The following is a 20,644-nucleotide window of genomic DNA, read 5'->3' as shown; positions in this document are numbered from 1 at the left end:
TTTAGGTGCACGAGTTTTATGATTGCATATCTTAGAATAATAGTCGGAATTTGGCAATGCAAAATTAATGCTGCATTGATCGGAAAATGTCTTAGGTTGATAAATCTTTATTTTTGTTATTATTGTATTTATTTTTCAAATAAATTTATTTCATGTTATTTATTTTTCAAATAAATTTATGTTAAGTTACTATTGTGAAAAAATTGTTTTTGTTAGGTAAAATAAATAGGTGCGCATATTGTTGTGGTAGGAGAGATCTTTACTACACTAGATCAGAGATTAAAACAGCTGGTGACTATCAACTGAAGCTGGTGAACTATTGAAAATTAGATAAATCGGCAATTAAAGTTTATAATTTAAATATAAAACCTGTTTAAAGATAAAACTTTGAATTAAAAGATTGTTACTTTTTTATTAGCTCATTGTTTGTAATCTGTTTTTGTTTTTTTAACTAATTGAATAATTGCAGATTAACATTAAAAAGTTATAGACTGCAGAAATTTAAATTTTGTTTAAAAATAAAAATTTTTCGATTGCTTGTATGTGGCTTGTCCAAAGCTTAAACTATTAATCAAGAAAACAAAATTTTTGTTCTTTAGTTGTGATTATTTTGAAGCTGGTAAACTTTAATATTTATGCTGTATAAGTTATATTTTTTACCATTTATGGGAAAAACTGCAACTACTAACCATTGACTTTATGTACAAGGTGTAAAGGTGTAAGGTGTACTTTATGTACCAACAGTATTTTATATCCAATATGCTTTGAGACTCTCTAAATATTAAAACAATTTTACAAATTTTTTTTTACTTTTTTTTTACTTTTTTTTTTGGTGAAAATAGTTGCTTAAAAGTCTAATGTTTCTTTATAAAGACAACTTGTTCAAATGTCTCTAGATCAATTAAAAAAATTTATAAAATTTTTTTTTATAATTCTTATAAGATTTAAAAAAATATTGATTGTATTTTTGCATAATCTCTAATAAATAGTTCAAAATTTTTTTAGGTGGTATGGCAGTAGGAATTCCTGGAATGATAAAGGGGCTTTTATCAGCTCATGCAAATCATGGACATTTGAAATGGTCAGAATTAGTTCAACCTTCTTTAAAACTTGCAGTTGAAGGATTTCCTTTGCCTAAAATATTAGAAGAAAGCTGGAAAAAGACATTAAAAAAGCCTAATATATCTCAAGCTTTAAAGTAAGACATTTTATATCAAAGAAATTCAATACTTCATTATTTTATTATTTCAAAGCAACTTCTGAAGCATACCTTAAGTAAGCATACCTATAAATCTATTATAAATGTTATAGATATACCAAGATACTTGAACATACCAAGCAGTTTTAATGTACACATATAGAAAAACAAGTTCATTTAAACTTTTTTATTCTAATTTATGTATCAGGGACTTATGTCTGCATGAAATTTTTATGAAACAGGAAAAGTGCGGATTTGCTATTCCTGACCGTGCTCATAATATTTTTTTCGACAACTTAACCCCCGCTTTTTTAGAAGTTTAAAAATGTTTCAAAGTTGCGCTGAATTAAGTAACTTCAAAATTAAGATTTTTCTAATTCAAAGTTTTTATACTATGAAAAATTTTAAATAAAGTGAAAAACTTCTTTTAATGATTGTTTACTATAAAAAAATATTTTGTAGTAAATAGATAAGCAAGAGGTTCCGAGTTTGATTCCCACCGTGTCCCTGGTAGTACAGCGCTCAACTTGTTTCTCCATGCAGCGGCCTTGTTTGTCAAGGTTTGTGTTTCGGAGTCATAGAGTTGAGAGTTATAACCACTATTAAGTAGCCTCCTTATCTGTAGTGGTCTTCTCGGCCTTGAGAAGGTGAATAACAAAAAAAAATATATAATATCCTTTGATTAAATTATCAAAAGATATTATATATAGTTTTTATATATTTAAAAAGAATGTCTTTTTTATGATGACTGTAAATGTTTTAAAAATAATTTGATTATTTGTATAAACAACAACAGCGATTGTGTTTTCATAAACTTTTTAAAGTAGATTTGATACTTTATAATCAAAAACTTATCTAAATTCTTTTTTTTTTTATGTTTTGTAAACTTTTTAGTTAAATGTTTTTATACAATACTGAACACTTTTAAATAAAGTAATAAATTTTGATATTTATTTAAAATAAAGTTAGTTTTAAGTATTTAATCTAATTAAAACTTGCTATCCCAATCCTTATTTAAGTCAATCGATGTACCTCCACTGCAACTATGACTATATAAGGCAATGTATGTATGCATAATAATGTACTTAATTTTTTTAACTTTGAAAAACAATTAACATTAATAAATTTATTTGAAAAATAAATTACATGAATAAATTTATTTGAAAAATAAATAACATGAAATAAATTTATTTGAAAAATAAAGAACATGAATAAGTTTATTTGAATTTAAACATCAATAATAGTTAAAATACATAAAACATTTCAAAAAATTTCTTAATAAAATTTCATAAAAAATAAGTTCGTACCTGAGTCTTGCAATGACCTCACCACTCCTGCCGCAAAAGTTGCACATTCTAACAGCCACTGGCTACCCTATGATAGTTATTAGGCGTGTAAATATTTCAACTTTTATTGCATAATTGTTTTATTGCATTTTATTTATCTTTTATTACATAATAATATTTTTTCTGTTGGCTTATTATTTGTTTTGTTAAAGTTTAAATCAATTTCTTTTAGTTTTAGTTTAATGTGATCAATCAAAACTTGCTCTGTTGAAGCTTGCCAATCTCCCTCGTAAACCTTCTGTGCTAAATGTCCCCAAAAATTTTCAATTGGTCGTGCTTGAGACACATTTGGTGGATTGGATTCTTTATCAACGTAATAGGCATATTGGTCCATCCAATTTAGAGAATCTTTAAATATTGAGAACTTGCTAAATCTGGCCAAAATAAATAGTTAAAGTCTCCATGATACTTGTGAATAAATGGAAGAAGTCGTTTTTCTAAACATTCATTAATATAGATTGATGAATTGATTGCTACAGCCTTGGAACTGCAAAACAATGGCTCGGACATACCACGGTCAAATATGGCTATCCACATTAATAATTTTTTTGGAAATTTCTCTTTTCCTATAAAACAAACACTTTCTGGGCATGTCTTTTTGTTGTTTGTGTAGTATCCAGAATTTCCATGCATGTTGTCCCCTGCAAAACAAAAGTATGTTTTGTCATCGATGACTAGAAGCGATTTTGTGTTATAGAGTTGGTTAACTAGTTTCCTGCTTCATTTCTTTGCCTTTATTTGTTGTTCTATAGTGTATTTTGGAGTCTTTTCACGTTTCTATATTTAATATTCATTTTTTTTAACTGACGACCAATTATCGATTGATTTACACCGAATTTAATACCTATTTTTCTCTGACTCACCCCTTTTCGATTGTTGACAAGTCTCGTTAATTGGGCTTTCTTTTCTCTAGTCCAGGATGTCGGACGACCAGGGTGCTTTCTATCAGAAAACGATTGAACAGTTTCAAGTCTTTTTAGGTTATCATATATTGTACTTCGAGCAAATCCTTCCTTTTCAAAATGATTTACGATTTTTTTTTTTTTTTTTTATTAGGTTTATTTACAAAAAACATTTTTAGTCGCTTTCGAAAAGATTCTCGTTCAGCTACATTCAACCTCATTTTAAATAATTGTGTTTCAAATAATAAAGTTTATATTTTATAGAACGTTTATGCCTACGCATAAAACCACAAAAACTAATTATTATGCTAAAATAATGAAATTAGGATTTGTCCGATAACTTCCGCATCACCCGTTAAAGTTAGTTTTTTATTAAATAATCATCAGAAATGAGTTACTTTATTTAAAAGAACTTCCTTTAATATTATATAATCATCAGAAAAGAGGTTTTAAAGTTATATATTTCAAATGTAATAAAAAACATGAATAAAAATAATTTTCTTTTATAATTTTAGTTTCATTTTAGTTAAGTTTAAAAATTCAACTAGTACCACCAGCACTCATGTGCATCTTTCTAACCCCCTCCCCTCACCTTGCTGCACCTATGAGCTATTAAATACAAAAATAAAAAATATTACCTGCTACTGGTAACATATCTCTTAATGAGGGCGCAGCTCTAAAACTCAGTTTTATGGTTCTAAGGCTGGCTGCAATAGCTCTCAGAGAGGCTGATTCCATCAACAGCTGTAAAATATCAGAGTACTAACTGTGGCATGTTGCACATGGATGGTGTCCCTGTTTGTACTTTTGGAGTGCATTGTCGAGGCCGCATTTGGAGCTTTTTGTTATGGCTTAGGGTTTATAAATAATAATGAGGCAATTGCTTAAATTATTAAATAGTGTGCTGAGTACTATCTGTGATTTAAGTCAAGTTCTTTAACAATTCCAAAGATGTCTAATGTACCAAAAACTATAAAACACAAAAAACCATCATCATCACCAAGTTCTATAAACCTATCATTCACTAATATTCGTGGTCTTAGTAACTTTTCTTCTGTTGAGTTTTATCTCTTGCAAAGTTCACCAGACCTACTTGCTCTTTGTGAGTCTAATTTGAGTTCAGCTGTCTCATCTTGTGATCTTAGTGTTGATGATTATCTTCCTTTAATTCGTAAAGACTCTAATAGCCACATGCTTGGCCTGGACATTTACATTTGTAAGAATTCACCCATTTATTGGGAAATTAGGTTTGAATCCACAGACTATTTTTTATGAGCTTTCGTTTAGCACCACTTCACTCTATTGCCTTTCTCTTTGTTCTATATCGCTCTCCTTATCTCAAGACTGCACTCGTTTGGATGTTATTTCTTATCAAATTGACCAAGCCCTTTCTCTTTATTCTTCAGCCAATATCGTTGTTGTTGGTGACTTAATGCTCATCACACAAAATGGCCTGGCTCTAATGCCAGTGACTCTGCAGGCGTTAAGGCGCACAATATTTCCTTTCTCAATCTCTAACTCAATTAGTTAACTTTCCAACTCATTTTGCAGACAATCCGAACCATTTACCTTCTCTACTCAATTTATGTCTTGTTTCTGATCCTAGTCAGTGCTCAGTTTCTCCACATTCACCCTTAGGTGCTTTTGATCACAGTTTGATCTCTCTAAAACTATTATCTCATTCTTCAGAAATCATCAAATCATCAGAATCTTATCATCGTACCTCTAACAATTACCTTTAAGCTGACTGGGACTCTTTCCGTGATTTTCTTCATGATGGCCCTTGGGTAGAAATCTTTCGTCTTCCTGCTGACAAATGTGCTTCTTACATAACTTTGTGGATTCAGGCTGGCATGGAATCTTTTATTCCCTCTCGATGATTCCAAGTCAAGAATCTGCAGAATCTTTAACAGTACTATGATAAGGGCGAATCTGTTATAACACTACTCTTGTATGGTTCAGATTTTGTCACCTCACCTAAAGACAAGGCTGTATTGTTTGTTAAGAACTTCTCATCAATATCATCTCTTAATTTTACTAGTCGCATTCCACCTGATATAGCCAAAAATAGGTTAGTCTGTTGCTTGACTTTTGTATCACTCCAGCTTCTGTATCCACAGTGCTTAGACTACAGCTTATTGTCTAGAAAACATACTTGTTATAGTCTTGCAGAAGTGTTCTCTGGAGTGTTGTCTATACTTTCAAAACTATTTAACAAGTGTTTATCAGAGTCTTGTTTTCCATCCTGCTGGAAAGTGGCATCTGTTATCCCTATTTACAAAAATTCTCCAGAATATTTGTAAATAGGGATAACAGATGCCGCTTTCCAGCAGGATGGAAAACAAGACTCTGATAATCTGACTCATAATCTGATAATCTGACTCATCTGAATACCGTCCCATTAGTCTTCTTTCCATCATAAACAAGATTTTAGAGTCTTTAATTAACAAACACTTAATCTCTCGTTTTGAATCTAATAACTTACTTTCTGATTGTCAATATGGATCTTGATCTCCTCATTCTACCGCCAATTTGTCAACAGTAATAACTAACAGGTTTTGGCGTGCATTTGATAGATGTGGAGAAGCTAAGGCTATCGCTCTCAACATTTCTAAAGCCTTTGATAAAGTTTGGCAGGCTGGTCTTCTCTATAAGCTTTCTTCGTACGACATATCATGTAATATCTTTAAGATTTCTGAATCCTTCCTTTCCAATCATAGTATAAAAGTTGTCCTCGATGGACAGCACTCTACTTCATATCCTGTAACTTCAGGGGTTCCTCAAGGTTCTATCCTCAGCCCTATACTCTTTTTAATTTATATTAACGATCTTCCTAAAATTCTCACATCTAAGGTAGCATTGTTTGCAGGTGATACTACTATTTATTCTTGTGTTGATAAGAAGCCAACGCTTTCTGATTGTTTTAAGGGGGTATTTGAGCTTAAAAGGGATCTCACTTCTGCTACAGCATGGGGCTCTCAGTGGCTGGTGAACTTTAAATCTGATAAAACTTAATTTTTTTTTACTATTTGTTATCGCAATAATCTAGATCTTCCTATATTTATGAACAGTGTTGTACTTGATGAGTCATCCACTCTTCATCTTCTAGGATTAAATCTTACTTCCGATCTTTGTTGGAAACCATATATCGAATCAATTGCAAAATTAGCATCTGCCAAGGTTGCATCTCTTTATCATGCTTGCCACATTCTTACTAAGGATTCTATTCTTTATCTTTATAAATCTCAAATCTGTCCTTGTATGGAATACTGTTGCCATATCTTGGGTGGATCTTCCAATAATGCCGTTTCTCTTATAGACAAGGTGCAAAAATGCATTGTAAACATAGTTGGACCTGCTCTTGCAGCCAACCTCCAACCATTATTTCATCATCGTAATGTTGCTTCTCTTTTTTCTATAAATACTATAATGGGCACTGCTCTAAAAAGCTAGCATCTCTTGTACCTTCTACTTAAATTCATTCTTGTGTTACTCGTCATTCAATTAAGTCTAATCTATTTACTGTGACTGTTCCTTAGTGCTCCGAAAATTCTTGTTTGTCTAGTTTTTTTCTGGAACATTGTCTTCCTTCATCTTGTTTTCCTGATTCATATAATTTGAAATCTTTTAAGTTGCCTATCAATCATTATCTTGCTCTATAAACTTCATCTTTCTCTTCCAGTATCTTCCAACTCTAATAGTGGTTGCTTGCAGCCTTATTGAAAGTAAAAATGACAAAAAAAAATCAAGTTTTCTTTCCTTTTTTAGTTAAGCTTTTTTTTAAATTAGTGCGTAGTTTTTAACAGGACATTTTCTAAATTTTTTCAAAACACAGTGGTCATGCTGCCAAAAAAATATTTTTGCATGGTCAGGAGTAGCCTGCAATCGCAAGCCTTTTCTCTAATCAACAGCTGTTATACTATAAAGATAAGGAACAACTTTTATACTGAACTTTAATGCTTTTGAGCTGTTATAGTTCTTTGATAAAGTTTTTTTTATGATTGAGTTAACAAAGCATGTAAAGTTTATATAAAAAGCATTAACAATCCAAAAAAGATACCAAAAAAATTTGAACTTATTTAATATTGTCAAGAAATAACAAGTCTGTATTGCCTAAGGTTAATATATCAAATATTTTATATAAAAAGTTATAAAAAGTGATTTTTTTAAACTTATGCCATAATCATAATGCCATTGGATCTAAAAAGAATAACTTTGTCAAAATGATGGCAACTTTGTAGTGACAAGATCATTTTCATTATCACATCAATCTTTTTATCAGTTTAACTATTAACATGTTAAACTTTTTCCTATGTTGTATTCATAATAAAATGTTACATTATTTATAATATAATTTAATATAATATATATATATATATATATATATATATATATATATATATATATATATATATATATATATATATATAAATTTGTACATTTATGCAACTTTATATTATAGAGACTTATTTACAAGGAACGATGGCAAGTGGTTAGAAGAAGGAGATTTATTTATAAATAAAGCTCTGGGTAAAACACTTTCTATTATAAAAGATAATCCAAAAGATTTTTATGAAGGCGATCTTGCTAAACAGATTGTTAAAGATATTCAAAATGGTAATAATTGATATAAATAAAATATTATGTTATAAAGAATTATAAATTATATATTTTGTTAGAAATGAATTATAATTTGTAGTGTTCTGTATTTTTTTATAAATACAGAATTTTACATACAGAAATACAAAATTAAACACCTCATTTTTAACTTTGCGAGTTAATAAACTTATATCAATGAGAGAGCCAAATACTAAAAATTTTGGTTGAAAATCTTTTGTGGTTTATGAGATAGGTCATTTTAAGTTTCTGATTTTTCTCAAAAATACGATTAAATTAAATGCAATTATTTTTAGCATAAACATGTTTGTTTTTTTACATTAAAAAAATTTTATAAATAAAAAAAAGTTAAAAGATCTTTTCTTACTTTTATAAGTAACTCTGGGCTTTTGTAGAATATTACCATTGAATTTTTTAAATGCTTAAAAAATCTGAAAAGTAATAAGTTTTGAAAGATTTTTGTAAGATTAATATACAAAACTAGTTTCAGAAGTGATAAAATGTACTTTTTCAGTTTTTACATTTAGTAGACTGACTAATTTTTAAAAGTTTACTGCTTTGATACAATTAAGTTAGTAAAATTTTTACTTAAGACTTTTACCTTTGTTTAATAAAACGCTTAAGATTTTTTACTAGTTTAACTAATCAATGATTAATGTTGTATTACATTGAGTATAAAAGATATTTAATTTTAGAAAAGATATTTTCATTTAAAAAAATATAGTAACAAAGTACTTTTGGTGAAAAGTCGAATATAAAAATAAAAATACAAAATTTTTGCTATTAGATGTTATAAATATTTAGTTACTATTTGGTATTTAGTCTATTCAGCTATTTTTTTTCTATTTGGCATTTACCAGACTAAAGGCTGAATACCATATCATAAAAAAATTTACACAGTGTCTGATTTACGCACAAAGCATTTTATGCATAAAGAAAACTTTCAATATACACATATAAAAGCTAAGCTATAAGGTTTTAAATTCAGCTATAAAGTTTCAAAATCAGCTGCAAAGTTTCAAAATCAGACATAAATTTAAGATGTAAAGTTTTGAAATCAGCTATAAAGTTTTAAAATCAGACATATTTTTTTTTTTTTTTTGTTATTCACCTCCTCAAGGCCATGAAGGCCACTTCAGATGAGGAGGCTACTCAATAGTGGTTATAACCCTCTCTCAACTCTATAACTCCGAAACGTAAGCCTCGAGGAACAAGACCGCTGCGCGGAGAAACAAGTTGACATATATTTAAGCGGTAAAGTTTCAAAATCAGCTATAAAGTTTTGAAATCAGGCTAACTATAAAGGAAATAAAATTTAGAAGACCTATGATACAATACACAAAAAATGTTTTAAAGTTTGAAGCAAAAAAAACAACTCCTCTTCTTTTTCTTTTTTTTTTTTTCTTTCAGTTTTTTCAGTTTAACAATTTAAACATTGACTTAATTGATGAAATTGCCAATTATTTTTATTATTTTCTATTATTTTCTACTACTTTAAATGTTTCATTTAAAGTAGTAGAAAATTATATTAGATTATTCATATGGATAAAATTTGGTAATGAAAAATTGTCTATGTTTTTTACAAAAATAGGTCCAGAGTTGTCTACGCTAAAAAAAATAAAGCATTTCTGATTTTTCTTTTTTTAAATATAGAACTTCAATGTATGCAGGAAAAAATATAGAACTTCAGTTTATGCATGAAAAATATAGAATTTCAATGTATGCATGAAAAATAATAAACTTTAATGTATGCATGAAAAATATAGAACTTTAATGTATGCATAAAAAAATATAGAACTTCAATATATGCATGAAAAATATAGAATTTCAATGTATGCATGAAAAATATAGAATTTCAATGTATGCATGAAAAATATAGAACTTCAATGTATGCATGAAAAATATAGAACTTTGATGTATGCATAAAAAAATATAGAACTTCAATGTATGCATGAAAAATATAGAACTTCAATGTATGCATGAAGTTCTATATTTGAATTTTAAATGACAATAGTGCATAAACCTTAAAAGATTTCTAAAAAGCTTTTACGTTTGCATTCCTCATTGATACAAATTAACCAATAAAATTTAATCAAAAATTCTGAGATAATCCATTTTAGATCTTGGTCCACTTGACATGTAATTCCCTTTGTTTATATGTTATATATATGAATTTGTTTAAGTATATTGACTAAGATGTTTTATTGATTATTTTAGGAATCATTACTCTTGATGACTTAAAGAGTTACACAGTAAAAACTCCGGAGATTTTATCCCTCAAGTTGCAGAAAAATAACTTGACTTTAAACACAATGGGTCTTCCAAGCGGTGGCCCTGTGCTTGCAATGATTACAAATATTATTTCAGGTGGAGTAAAAATTACATAAAACTATTACAAATGTTACATAAAATGTCAAAGAAGACATTAAAAAGAATCCATAAATGATTTGATAATTAATTATTGTATAACAATCAATAATCATAATCAGTTGTAATCATTTATAGATTTTTTAATGTCTTCTTTAAAGTTTTATGCGTCTGATGTCTGCACAAAACAAATCAAATTATCTTAAAATTTTTGTTATTATGCAGCCATCCTCCAAAACATAAGCAATCTAATAAAAAGTTATATTTTATCAACTTCAATTTAATACAGGATTTTTTTTTAAAAAAAAGGATTTTAAATGAAATCAAAATTTTAATATTAAATATAAGTAAGATTTGTACAATATCTGAAAATGAATAAACATGTTGTTTTGCATGTATTGACATTTTAATGTAAAAGTATGGTCTTCCAAAATATAAGCAATTTTTTTTACTAAAAACTACTAAAAAACCTAAAAATCAATAATTAATGGTATACCCTTTACTTTTTTGGATCATGACACATCTTTTGGACTTGAGTTTATCAATTTTCTCTTGTCTAATCCCATTCCATTTTTATATAGCTTTATATAGCTCATTAGCATTTTTGAAGTATCTTTTTTGTTTTTCCAAAAGAAAAACACAAAGGACACTTGAAAAAAAGAAAGTTCAACTTGATGCCATAAATTTTCAATCAGATTGAGATCAGGTGATTGAGCTGTCCAGTCAGGTGATTGAGCTGTCCACTTTATTACTTCAATTTGATTCATTGCAAACATTGTTTAACATGTTTTTTATTGTCTTGTTGAAATTTCCATATAAGAGGCACGAGGAGTCACCTTTCCTCAAAAATATATCGATAATCAAATCGACACACAATTATATTTATTCTATGGATATTCACTAAAACCTGAAAAACAAACCTAAATCATTTTGTATTCATCTTGTGTATTTAAGATCCAAATGTTTATTAGATCTACTTACCTTCAAATTGCCATCTTTGCAACCTACATCATCTTGCGACAAACTTTGGTTAATCACTTCATAGTACTTTCCACAAAAACTTTTTTTTTAAATACTTGTTTTATGCCATTATAAAGGGGCAATACCCAAAAAAATTGATTCTAAAACAAAAATCTTTAGTATTATAAAGTTCAAAATTCAAATGAGGTCACCAATATAATGCCAACCTCATTTTTCCTATTTCCGAGGGCTGTGTATATATATATATATGCACATATATATATAATGTATAGCCGCGAAAAAATTGACTCAACTTTGAGAGCTTTAAATTAACAAAAATTGATACATAAAATTAAACTTTTCAAATATAAATGTAGCTAAGTACTACTTTGTAACAAAAAAGTAAAATTCAAAAAAGTTTTTTTTTTTTAGCGTTTTCCTGAAAGATTATTATTAAAAATGATGTCAAAAATAAAATCAACCGTGAAAGAATTTTGGGCATTCACTTAGAAACTACTAGATCACTATCTAGAACAAGGAAATTGTTAGTTCATACTTGCAGAATCCTGGGCTGTGAAGAAGCAAATTGAATTTTTATGGTATTCACTTTTATCACAAGATAAAATATCCAAACCGTACCAAGAAAAGTGTATCAAAAAGCAAGCGAGAAAACTGTGCAACATCATTCTGTTAAAGTTTGATGGTTGCCTAGTTCTTGATGATGAAACTTATGTCAAATTAAACTTTAGACAAATACAGATTTTGTGATGGCATTAAGCTTGAAGCTGTCTGCAATAAATATAAATATACAAAGCTAAATAATTTTGAGAGGAAATGTATGATTTAGCAAGCAATTTGCAGCTGTGGCATAAAATGCAAACCATTTGTAACCTCATCATGTCGATGAATGTTAAAATCTACAAAAAGGAGTGTCTGGAAAAACATCTTCTTTTATAAAATCTCATGTTTCTTTAAGGTTTTAGCCTAATTTAGCAAGCTGTCGCTATACTAAAGCAACAATGAGTTGGTACAGCAAACAATGACATTGAAATTGCACCTAAAGATCACAATCCACCAAATTGCTCACAAATACAACCTATAGAAAAATGTTGCCTATTTGTAAGTTTAGGTTAAATAAGACACAAGGAAAAGTACATACATAGTCCAAGTTGCTCAACTTGGAATTTGCTTCCTTCATCTTGCTTCCCTGATTCATATAATTTGCAATCTTTTAAGTTGTCTGTCAATTGTTATCTTGCTCTGCAATCTTCATCTTTTCTCTTCCAGAAAAAAAGTTTGTAATAAAGTTCCCGATAGCACTTGATGAGGTGACATTAAGCCATTAAGTTAGTAGTCTTGCTCAAGGAAAGGAGATTATAAATTTTAAAATATATAATAATTCAAAATATAGATAATGAGTACTAGTATATATAAAAATAACTTTAATAAGTTTATATATAATTTTTGTTAATTAAATGATGAGTTAATTTCTTTGTGGCTATGCTTTATTTATATATCAAAACACATGTTTAAATTAGTTGAAGTTGGATTTAGTGTTTATTTACATGAGTGCACTATTTTGTAAACTGCTCATTAATCGCACAATTATTAAGTCCAATGTTTATGTTAATTGTTCATAAATCATGTTCATAAATCATAAAGTCCAATGTTCATAAATCATAAAGTCCAATGTTCATAAATCATAAAGTCCAATGTTCATAAATCACAAAGTCCAATGTTCATAAATCATAATGTCCAATGTTTATGTTAATTGTTCATCAATCATGCAATTATCAAATTTGATGTTTATGTGAAGAATAATATAAAATAACCAATCTAAATATTTAACTATTCCGGCATATTATATTTCAAAAGATTTAGATATGCTATTCTTTTACTCAAGTAAGTTTTAATAGTTGGTCTCTAGGTAATAGTTTAATAATTTTATAAATTTAATTTATAAATTTTGTTAATTTATAACCTTAAAACACCTTTAGTAAAAAATCACACTTAGTGTTTTTCATGTGCTGTGGTTAGCTTTTGTGATTAATTTAAGCCTAATTTAAGCTTAATTGTCCAATTTTATTTTTTTTATTATAATTTTTTTTATAGATTTTAGAATAAAAAATTTTAAAAGTTTTTAGATTGTTTTTTTTTTTTAAATTAAAATTTTTTTTTAAAAAAACGATTTTTTTGTTTGTTGCATTTTTCTAGTGTTTTGGTTTATTTGAGAACCATGTTGACTTATTTTTGAAAGAACTTTTTTTTATACTATTTATACCCATTACCTGTTAAATAGAAAATGAAATTAAGCATTTACTAAATATTGAACTTAAGAACAATTGAGTTAAGGACAATTGAATTTAAGAATTTAACAATTTAAATTAAGCTTAAATTAATTGTAAAAGATAACCACAGCACATGAAAAACACAAAGTATTTGCTTTCTGATTGTCAGGTATTCGATTTATTTTTTCGATTTTTTTTAATTATTATTTATACATTTATGCTTTTTATTTATATTTTTGCAAGTTTTAAATAATATTTTACAATTATAACAGGTTATGACTTATCAAAAGTGGATTTTTCAAATCATGAAAGTCAGACTGCTTTTTACCACAAGTTGATCGAGTCAATGAAATTTGGTTATGCTCAACGAGGTTTACTTGGTGATGCAGATTTCTTACCAGCAGAAAATATTACCAAAGTTTGTGTTTTTGTTTTATTGTTGATTTTATGGAAATAAATTTTAAAATAAATTTATAAAATGTTACAGAATGATTAAGCTATTTGCTTGTAAACAAGTGTAACTATGGTTACTATAGCATGGTTCTCCATTGTAACACACTTGTTGCATATGCTGTACATTTTTTTTGTTGTTGATCTTTTTAATTAAATTAAACTCATATAGAGACTCTAATTTGTTCTTTAATTTATATTTCAACTTTAAAAAAAATTTAAAGCTTAAATATATAAATTTTTCAATTTATAAAAAGTACATAAAAAATAAACTATAAAAATTGAATAATAGAAATGAAAAGAAAAAGAGAAATTTTCTCTGCTTTTAATTCTATTATTGACTTTTAAGTAAAATTTTTTAAGTAAAATTGTAAAAGAAATTTAAAATCCTTTTAGTTTTTTCTCAGTTTTCAAAACTTTTTTAAAATTTTTGAAGTGTTTAGTAATTTTTTTCTATCATATATTTTTTAAATGTTTAAAAATGTTATAGGTTCTATCATTGATGTTAAACTCTACAATAGCTTTAAATATTCGTCGAAATAAAATTTGGTTAAACAGCACTCATCCACCATCTTATTATGGTGGATCATTTGGTAAAGATGACTTTGGAACAACTCATTTATCAGTGCTTGCAGAAAATGGGGACGCTGTATCATGCACAAATACAATAAATACTTAGTAATTTTTTTATATATGATAGTTCTTATTTTTTATATGTGATCTGATAGTTCTTATTCTTGTTGTATTTTTTTTTATGTCTTTTTTTTATTAATGTTTATTTTAATTTGTTTATATTTTTTGTTATAAATGTTTAAGTTAAATTTGTATTTTAATGTTAAAAATTAATATTATAAAGTTTATCATCATCATTATCAATTTAACATTTGTTTCTCTGCATTTGTATGAGTTGGGTTGTTTATAATCATTTTAATCTTGCAATCTTGCTTTTTTTACTTAACCTTGTCTCTTTTTGTTTACATGATTTTCAAAATATTAAAAGAAAAATATTTAAAAAACTTTGTGCACTTTCTTTTACCATTTTCATCTGTCTTTTTTTACAGAAGAATAAATTTTAACACTCAATCAACTGTATTTTTAATCTAAATCATTTGTGTTAATGACATCAGCCTGGCTTGATTCATTCTAAATCGAAAAAATCTTCTAAATGATAAAAACCTTGATCTTCTAAATGATAAAAACCAATTCAAAAAAAATATTACCACCATCTTTGTTTCATGGCTTAATTCTTTTACCTCAAAATTCTCAAGTCTGACAAAAAATAAAATGAATATTTTTTGGGAGAGTCCAATTGTGTGGAGGCTTGTCTGGAGATTTATTGTGTATGTGTTTTCAAATGATTGTAGAAGTGGCTGAAAATAAAGTATTTTAAATGGATGTTATAGACTATGGGGATCTTTTTGTCTTTTGTGCAAATACTATTATTGTTGCTGCTTATGTGAGCAATCATCACTTATTCTATGAACTTAAAATCTCCCCTAACTCATCGCAACTCATCATTAAAGTTTCATCCTTTACTGTAACATTTCCTACATACTTTTAAAAAAAAAGTTTTTTCCCTCAAGTGCTTTAGAATTTTTCCTGTCCTCGTGTTTTCTTGATACAATTTTCAGTTACAATTCAAATCTTCTGTCAACTTTCTTATTTTGTTACAACTCTCTACTTTGTTTTATATAAAAAGCAAAAATAAAGTTTTGTGAAAAAATGTGAAAAAGATAAATAAATAATAGACTATAGTGATGTTAAAGAAGATATAAGAAATAAATATATTGAAAGCATTAATTACTTGAATACAAATAATTTTGATGATGTTAACATAATCTTTAACTAGAATAAAATCTCACTAAAGGTTTTCAAGAAGTTATCAACTAGAAACAATTCAAAACAATTATAATATAAAAATTCAGTCAAAAACGACTTTTTACATATGATATGTTAATAAACAAAAGGGCAAAACATTACAGTTGATACTATATATTGAAACTTGGTAGAATTCATTGGTAATCTTGCTCAAATAGTTCCTTTAAATAAAGAATCTTATAAATAAAATTTTTTAAAGAAGAATGTGTAAATTTAATTATTAAATGATTTTCACATTGATTTTCAGAAATTTGAATCAATTACTGCATAATTTAAATTGGTTGTTCTATCCTACATTTTCTATCTACATGTTCTATCCTACAGTTTCTTCAAAGTTATTTAAAGTTTAAATGTCTATGTTAGAGTGTTTTTAGTAGTAGTCGTAGTAGTAGTAGTAGCAGTAGTAGTATTAGTAGTAGTAGTAGTTGTAGTAGTAGTAGTAGTAGTCGTTGTAGTAGTAGTAGTAGTAGTGGTAGTAGTAGTAGTAGTAGTAGTAGTAGTAGTAGTAGTAGTAGTAGTAGTAGTAGTAGTAGTAGTAGTAGTAGTAGTAGTAGTCGTAGTCGTAGAAGTAGAAGTAGTAGTAGCAGTAGTAGTAGAAGTAGAAGTAGTAGTAGCAGTAGCAGTAGTAGTAGTAGTAGTAGTAGTAGTAGTAGTAGTAGTAGTAGTAGTAGTAGTAGTAGTAGTAGTAGTCATAGTAACAGTAGTCTTTACTTGAATTATCTGAATTTTTTTTTTCTGTTTCTTATAACAAAATTTTCATATTTTTAAAAATAAGAAACAAGTTTTAATTGTTATTAATGCAATTTTTTAATGCAGCTTTAGATAATTACTGATAATTTATTTTCTTTTTTTTTATGCAGCTTCGGATCATTATTGCTCTCTAACACTACAGGTATTTTGTATAACAATGAAATGGATGACTTTTCAACACCAGGGGTGCCAAATGCTTATGGTTATCCACCTTCTGCAGCTAATTTTATTCACCCAGGTAAACGTCCTCTTTCTTCAATGTCTCCATCTATTATTACAGATGGTAATGGTGATGTAAAGATGGTTGTAGGGGCATCTGGTGGATCTCAAATAATTTCTGCAGTATTACAGGTACAGCTAAAAGTTCTTTTCCATTTTTTTTTAATTCTAATTTTATTGTAATAAATTATAATAAAGATTGTAACAAGTTATTGGGCTTGTGAATATGAGATAAAAAATAAGATTAAGAAGTAAAAAAAAAACTCTGATTGATGTAAGTTGACTAAATTTTATACATTTAAAATATTTTTTTTAATTTATTACACTCCAAAAGAAACGCCAAAATAATAAAAAAAATGTGATGCCAGAGTTTAGTGAATATAGCGCTAGATTACCGTTATACTGGCGTTATATTTAGTGTTATATTTATCTGTTATGTTTGCTCTATTCTGACATTATGGTGCTATATTGAGGGTAAAAATGCAGTTTAAGTGTTATATTTACTTTGCTGATTCTATATTTAAAGCATAGTATTAAAAATGCAAAAAAAAAAAAAAGGAAAAAAATTAATTGATGTGTAACATAACTCCTTCATTGACTGTGAAAATGGCGTTTTAGGATGTTTTCGCGCGGTGTTATTAATTTCATGTGAAAGAATGTTACTTAAAATCTTTATCCGTGTAAAAAAGTCGAAACTTGTATTTTTTGAGACGTAACGCCTTCATCCACTTCTGTCTATAATTATTGCAGTAATCGATATTATTTTATACTAATTTTAATTTAAGTTATGTATAGTTTGACCATATGGATATGTAACATAATAGTTACATATCCATGTAATATAGAATAGTTACAGCAATTATAAGTCTAAAGTTTGCTTATATATATTTAATAAAAACGTGTAATCCAAGTAAAGTAGTTACGATCAATAAAATGGTGTTAATCCGAATGAAGTGCTGAGTAATGTTGTGCATAACAGGCTCCAGACATAAATTGCATATCAAGACTATTACTTTTTGAAAGTTCTTCTTTCAATGAAAATGTGAAAATGGTCTCTTGGTTTGAATTTCCTCAAATACTCAATTTTTCTCAATTTTTACCCTGGTATTCTTTCTTCGTTTTTGTTATTGAAAAAACATCTCTGTTGCTGAAAATAAATTTGAAAAGCTGAAAATTAGGAATTTATAATTATTTTTTAAATCATTGACACCACTAAAGATTATAAAATTAAAAAAATAAACAACAAAAAACATTTATAAATTATGTATGGTTTATAATATATAATCCAATCTAATGATTTGTCGTTTTTAAGTATTTTAAAATATAGAATTTTACTATCAAAATTAAAAGGATATAAACTTAAAATAATCTTCAAATTTTATTTCATTTAAGTTTATTTTAAAAAGATATAACATATAAACATATAAAAGCTTTATAACATTTTGATATTAAATGCATTACAATATATTTTTAGGGTTGAACATTTATATTCTGCACGTTAATCTGTTCACCACAGCTTTACGAGCTTCAGTTTAAGCTTTTAGATATAATGCTAAAAATAATAATATTACGCCAATATAACGGGTGGCGTTTACTGATTTCAAAGTTGTTCGCAATATGAGTGTTAGTTTTTTAGATTGTTGAGCCTTTTAAAAAACCTTTTTTTTTTAGTTTGCGTAATGTATTTTTTAAATATTCAAAATAAATATATTTTTTTTAATTTACTAACAGCTTTTACATCAGATATCTGATGTTACTAAAAATAACCTATTTATCAACAAGTAATAAAAATTTGCAATCAACTTGAGCTAAACTTCGTCCAGTGTTTGATAGAGGGAAAAAAAATAACGAATAAGCGTCACTACGATGACGTAGGAGACGATAAAGCGGCAATTTTGAGCCTTCCCTTTAAGTTCTGGAATTCAGAACAAAGACTAATATTTACAAATTTTATGGAGGACAATATTTCGAGAAGATTTTAAATTATAGACTTTAGACTGAAAGTTTAAACTATTAGTTTTATACACTTTCTTTCTTTTACCTGTAATTTGGGTGATAACAAAAATAAATAAATAAACAACAACAACAAAAAAAATCCTTAAACATTGTTATTATTTATTTACTTTTACTCATTAAACAAAATGTTTTATTGTTAGAAATTAAATTATATTATCAAAGCTAATTTCATTGTATTCGGTCTTGACATGTCTTATCTCTTTATCTTCATCTCTTTTAATAACAGTACCAGTAACAACAATACCAATAGATTGGCAAAACTATAAAAAATCAGTATTTAAAAGATAATTTTTTTTTATCAAAGTTTACATTTTTAACTATTTCACTACAAGATATTATTTGAAGTGAGTTTTTTCGAAATAAAAATTTGTCATAAAATGAGAATTTTATGACAAATTTTTAAAAACAAAAGTTACGAATTTAATTTTGTCATTAAATTAGTTATTTTAAAATCATGAAAGAAGATAGTTTACAATTTAGAAAGTTATAAAAATTACTTTTCATATTATAAACTTATAAACAAAGCTTCATTCTTAAATTCACGTTAAATTTTTACTTAGAAATTATTTTTTATATCATTGTTTTGAATTTCCATTTATAAAGTTTAATTTAGCTTTATATATATATAATTTATATATATTTTATATTATATATAATATAGTGCATAAAAGGTTGAAATAATATGCAGCACTATGTATTTAGGTATTGCTACGAAAAATATTCTTTAATCAAGAGTTAGGTTTTGCGGTAAACGGCTTTAGGTTACATGACCAAGGTGTTCCCAACGAAATTTTGTACGACACACCTCCTAAACACTTGCTTGATGGGTTAAGAGAACTTGGTCATAAGTCAAAATCTGGTCTGTATAATGTTGTGCAAGCCATTTACAAGGACAAAGGAAAAATTTATGCAGCTTCTGATCCTCGAAAAGGTGGATTGCCTGGGGGTTATTAAAAAGATCAAGTTAAAGCTAACCGATTAAGTCGATACCTAATAAATAATAAAAATGCTATTTATACCAGTTTCCAATTTCTAGCATGTTTTTTATTGTGCAGTTTGTTTGTTTTTTTGTTTTTCATTATTATTATTATGCTATAACAATATTTAATTTATTATCACAATTAGCTGAGATAAATGTTTTCTCTTTTTTAAAAAGTTCATTTTAATAAAAATATTTTGTTAGACTTCATGTTAAGTTTTTTTTAGATTAGGCTTCATGTTAAGGTCTATTTTAACTAGTTTTTAATTATAAATTCATAGAACGCTTATGCTATAAAGTATAATTTATTATTCAAAAAATTTCATAGCAGAACGCTGATGCTATAAAAACATTTTCATATAGAACACTAATGTTGTATTTAAAATATTTTTAATATAAATATATTAGTTTAATACAGTTGCATGTCGTTTTTCATGATATTCCGTTTACATTTGAGAAATTATAATTATATTGCTATTACCAGCTAATTACCCTAAAGTCGTAACAAAAGGCTCCTTATGTGGGACACCATCTATGCGCCATCTAATATATAATAATTTATACTAAATCTATATAGTTAGTAGTAAACGCTGTAGCTGGCAGAGTCAGTGAGTGTGTTATCAGGCACACTTTGACAGCCGAAATGATTGATTGCTGCTCATCTAGCAATCAAT

At 27.2% G+C, this 20,644-nt stretch overlaps 1 protein-coding gene across 1 annotated transcript in view; it reads left to right on the top strand.

The window, feature by feature from the left end:
* LOC100211105 (glutathione hydrolase 1 proenzyme) overlaps positions 1-20,311 on the top strand; it is a 29,262-nt gene extending 8,951 nt beyond the window's left edge. Inside the window, exons 4-10 of the mRNA XM_065807975.1 lie at positions 1,006-1,198; positions 7,909-8,063; positions 10,281-10,430; positions 13,951-14,096; positions 14,619-14,806; positions 16,867-17,107; positions 19,694-20,311. Of these exons, the coding sequence (XP_065664047.1) occupies positions 1,006-1,198; positions 7,909-8,063; positions 10,281-10,430; positions 13,951-14,096; positions 14,619-14,806; positions 16,867-17,107; positions 19,694-19,945 (1,325 nt within the window). The 3' untranslated portion in view covers positions 19,946-20,311. The remainder of the gene's footprint in view (positions 1-1,005; positions 1,199-7,908; positions 8,064-10,280; positions 10,431-13,950; positions 14,097-14,618; positions 14,807-16,866; positions 17,108-19,693) is intronic.
* The last annotated feature ends 333 nt before the right edge of the window (positions 20,312-20,644 follow it).

This window comes from Hydra vulgaris, chromosome 10 (genome assembly GCF_038396675.1).
Source record: "Hydra vulgaris chromosome 10, alternate assembly HydraT2T_AEP".
NCBI lineage: Eukaryota > Metazoa > Cnidaria > Hydrozoa > Anthoathecata > Hydridae > Hydra > Hydra vulgaris.
This window is presented reverse-complemented; position numbering and strand designations above follow the sequence as displayed.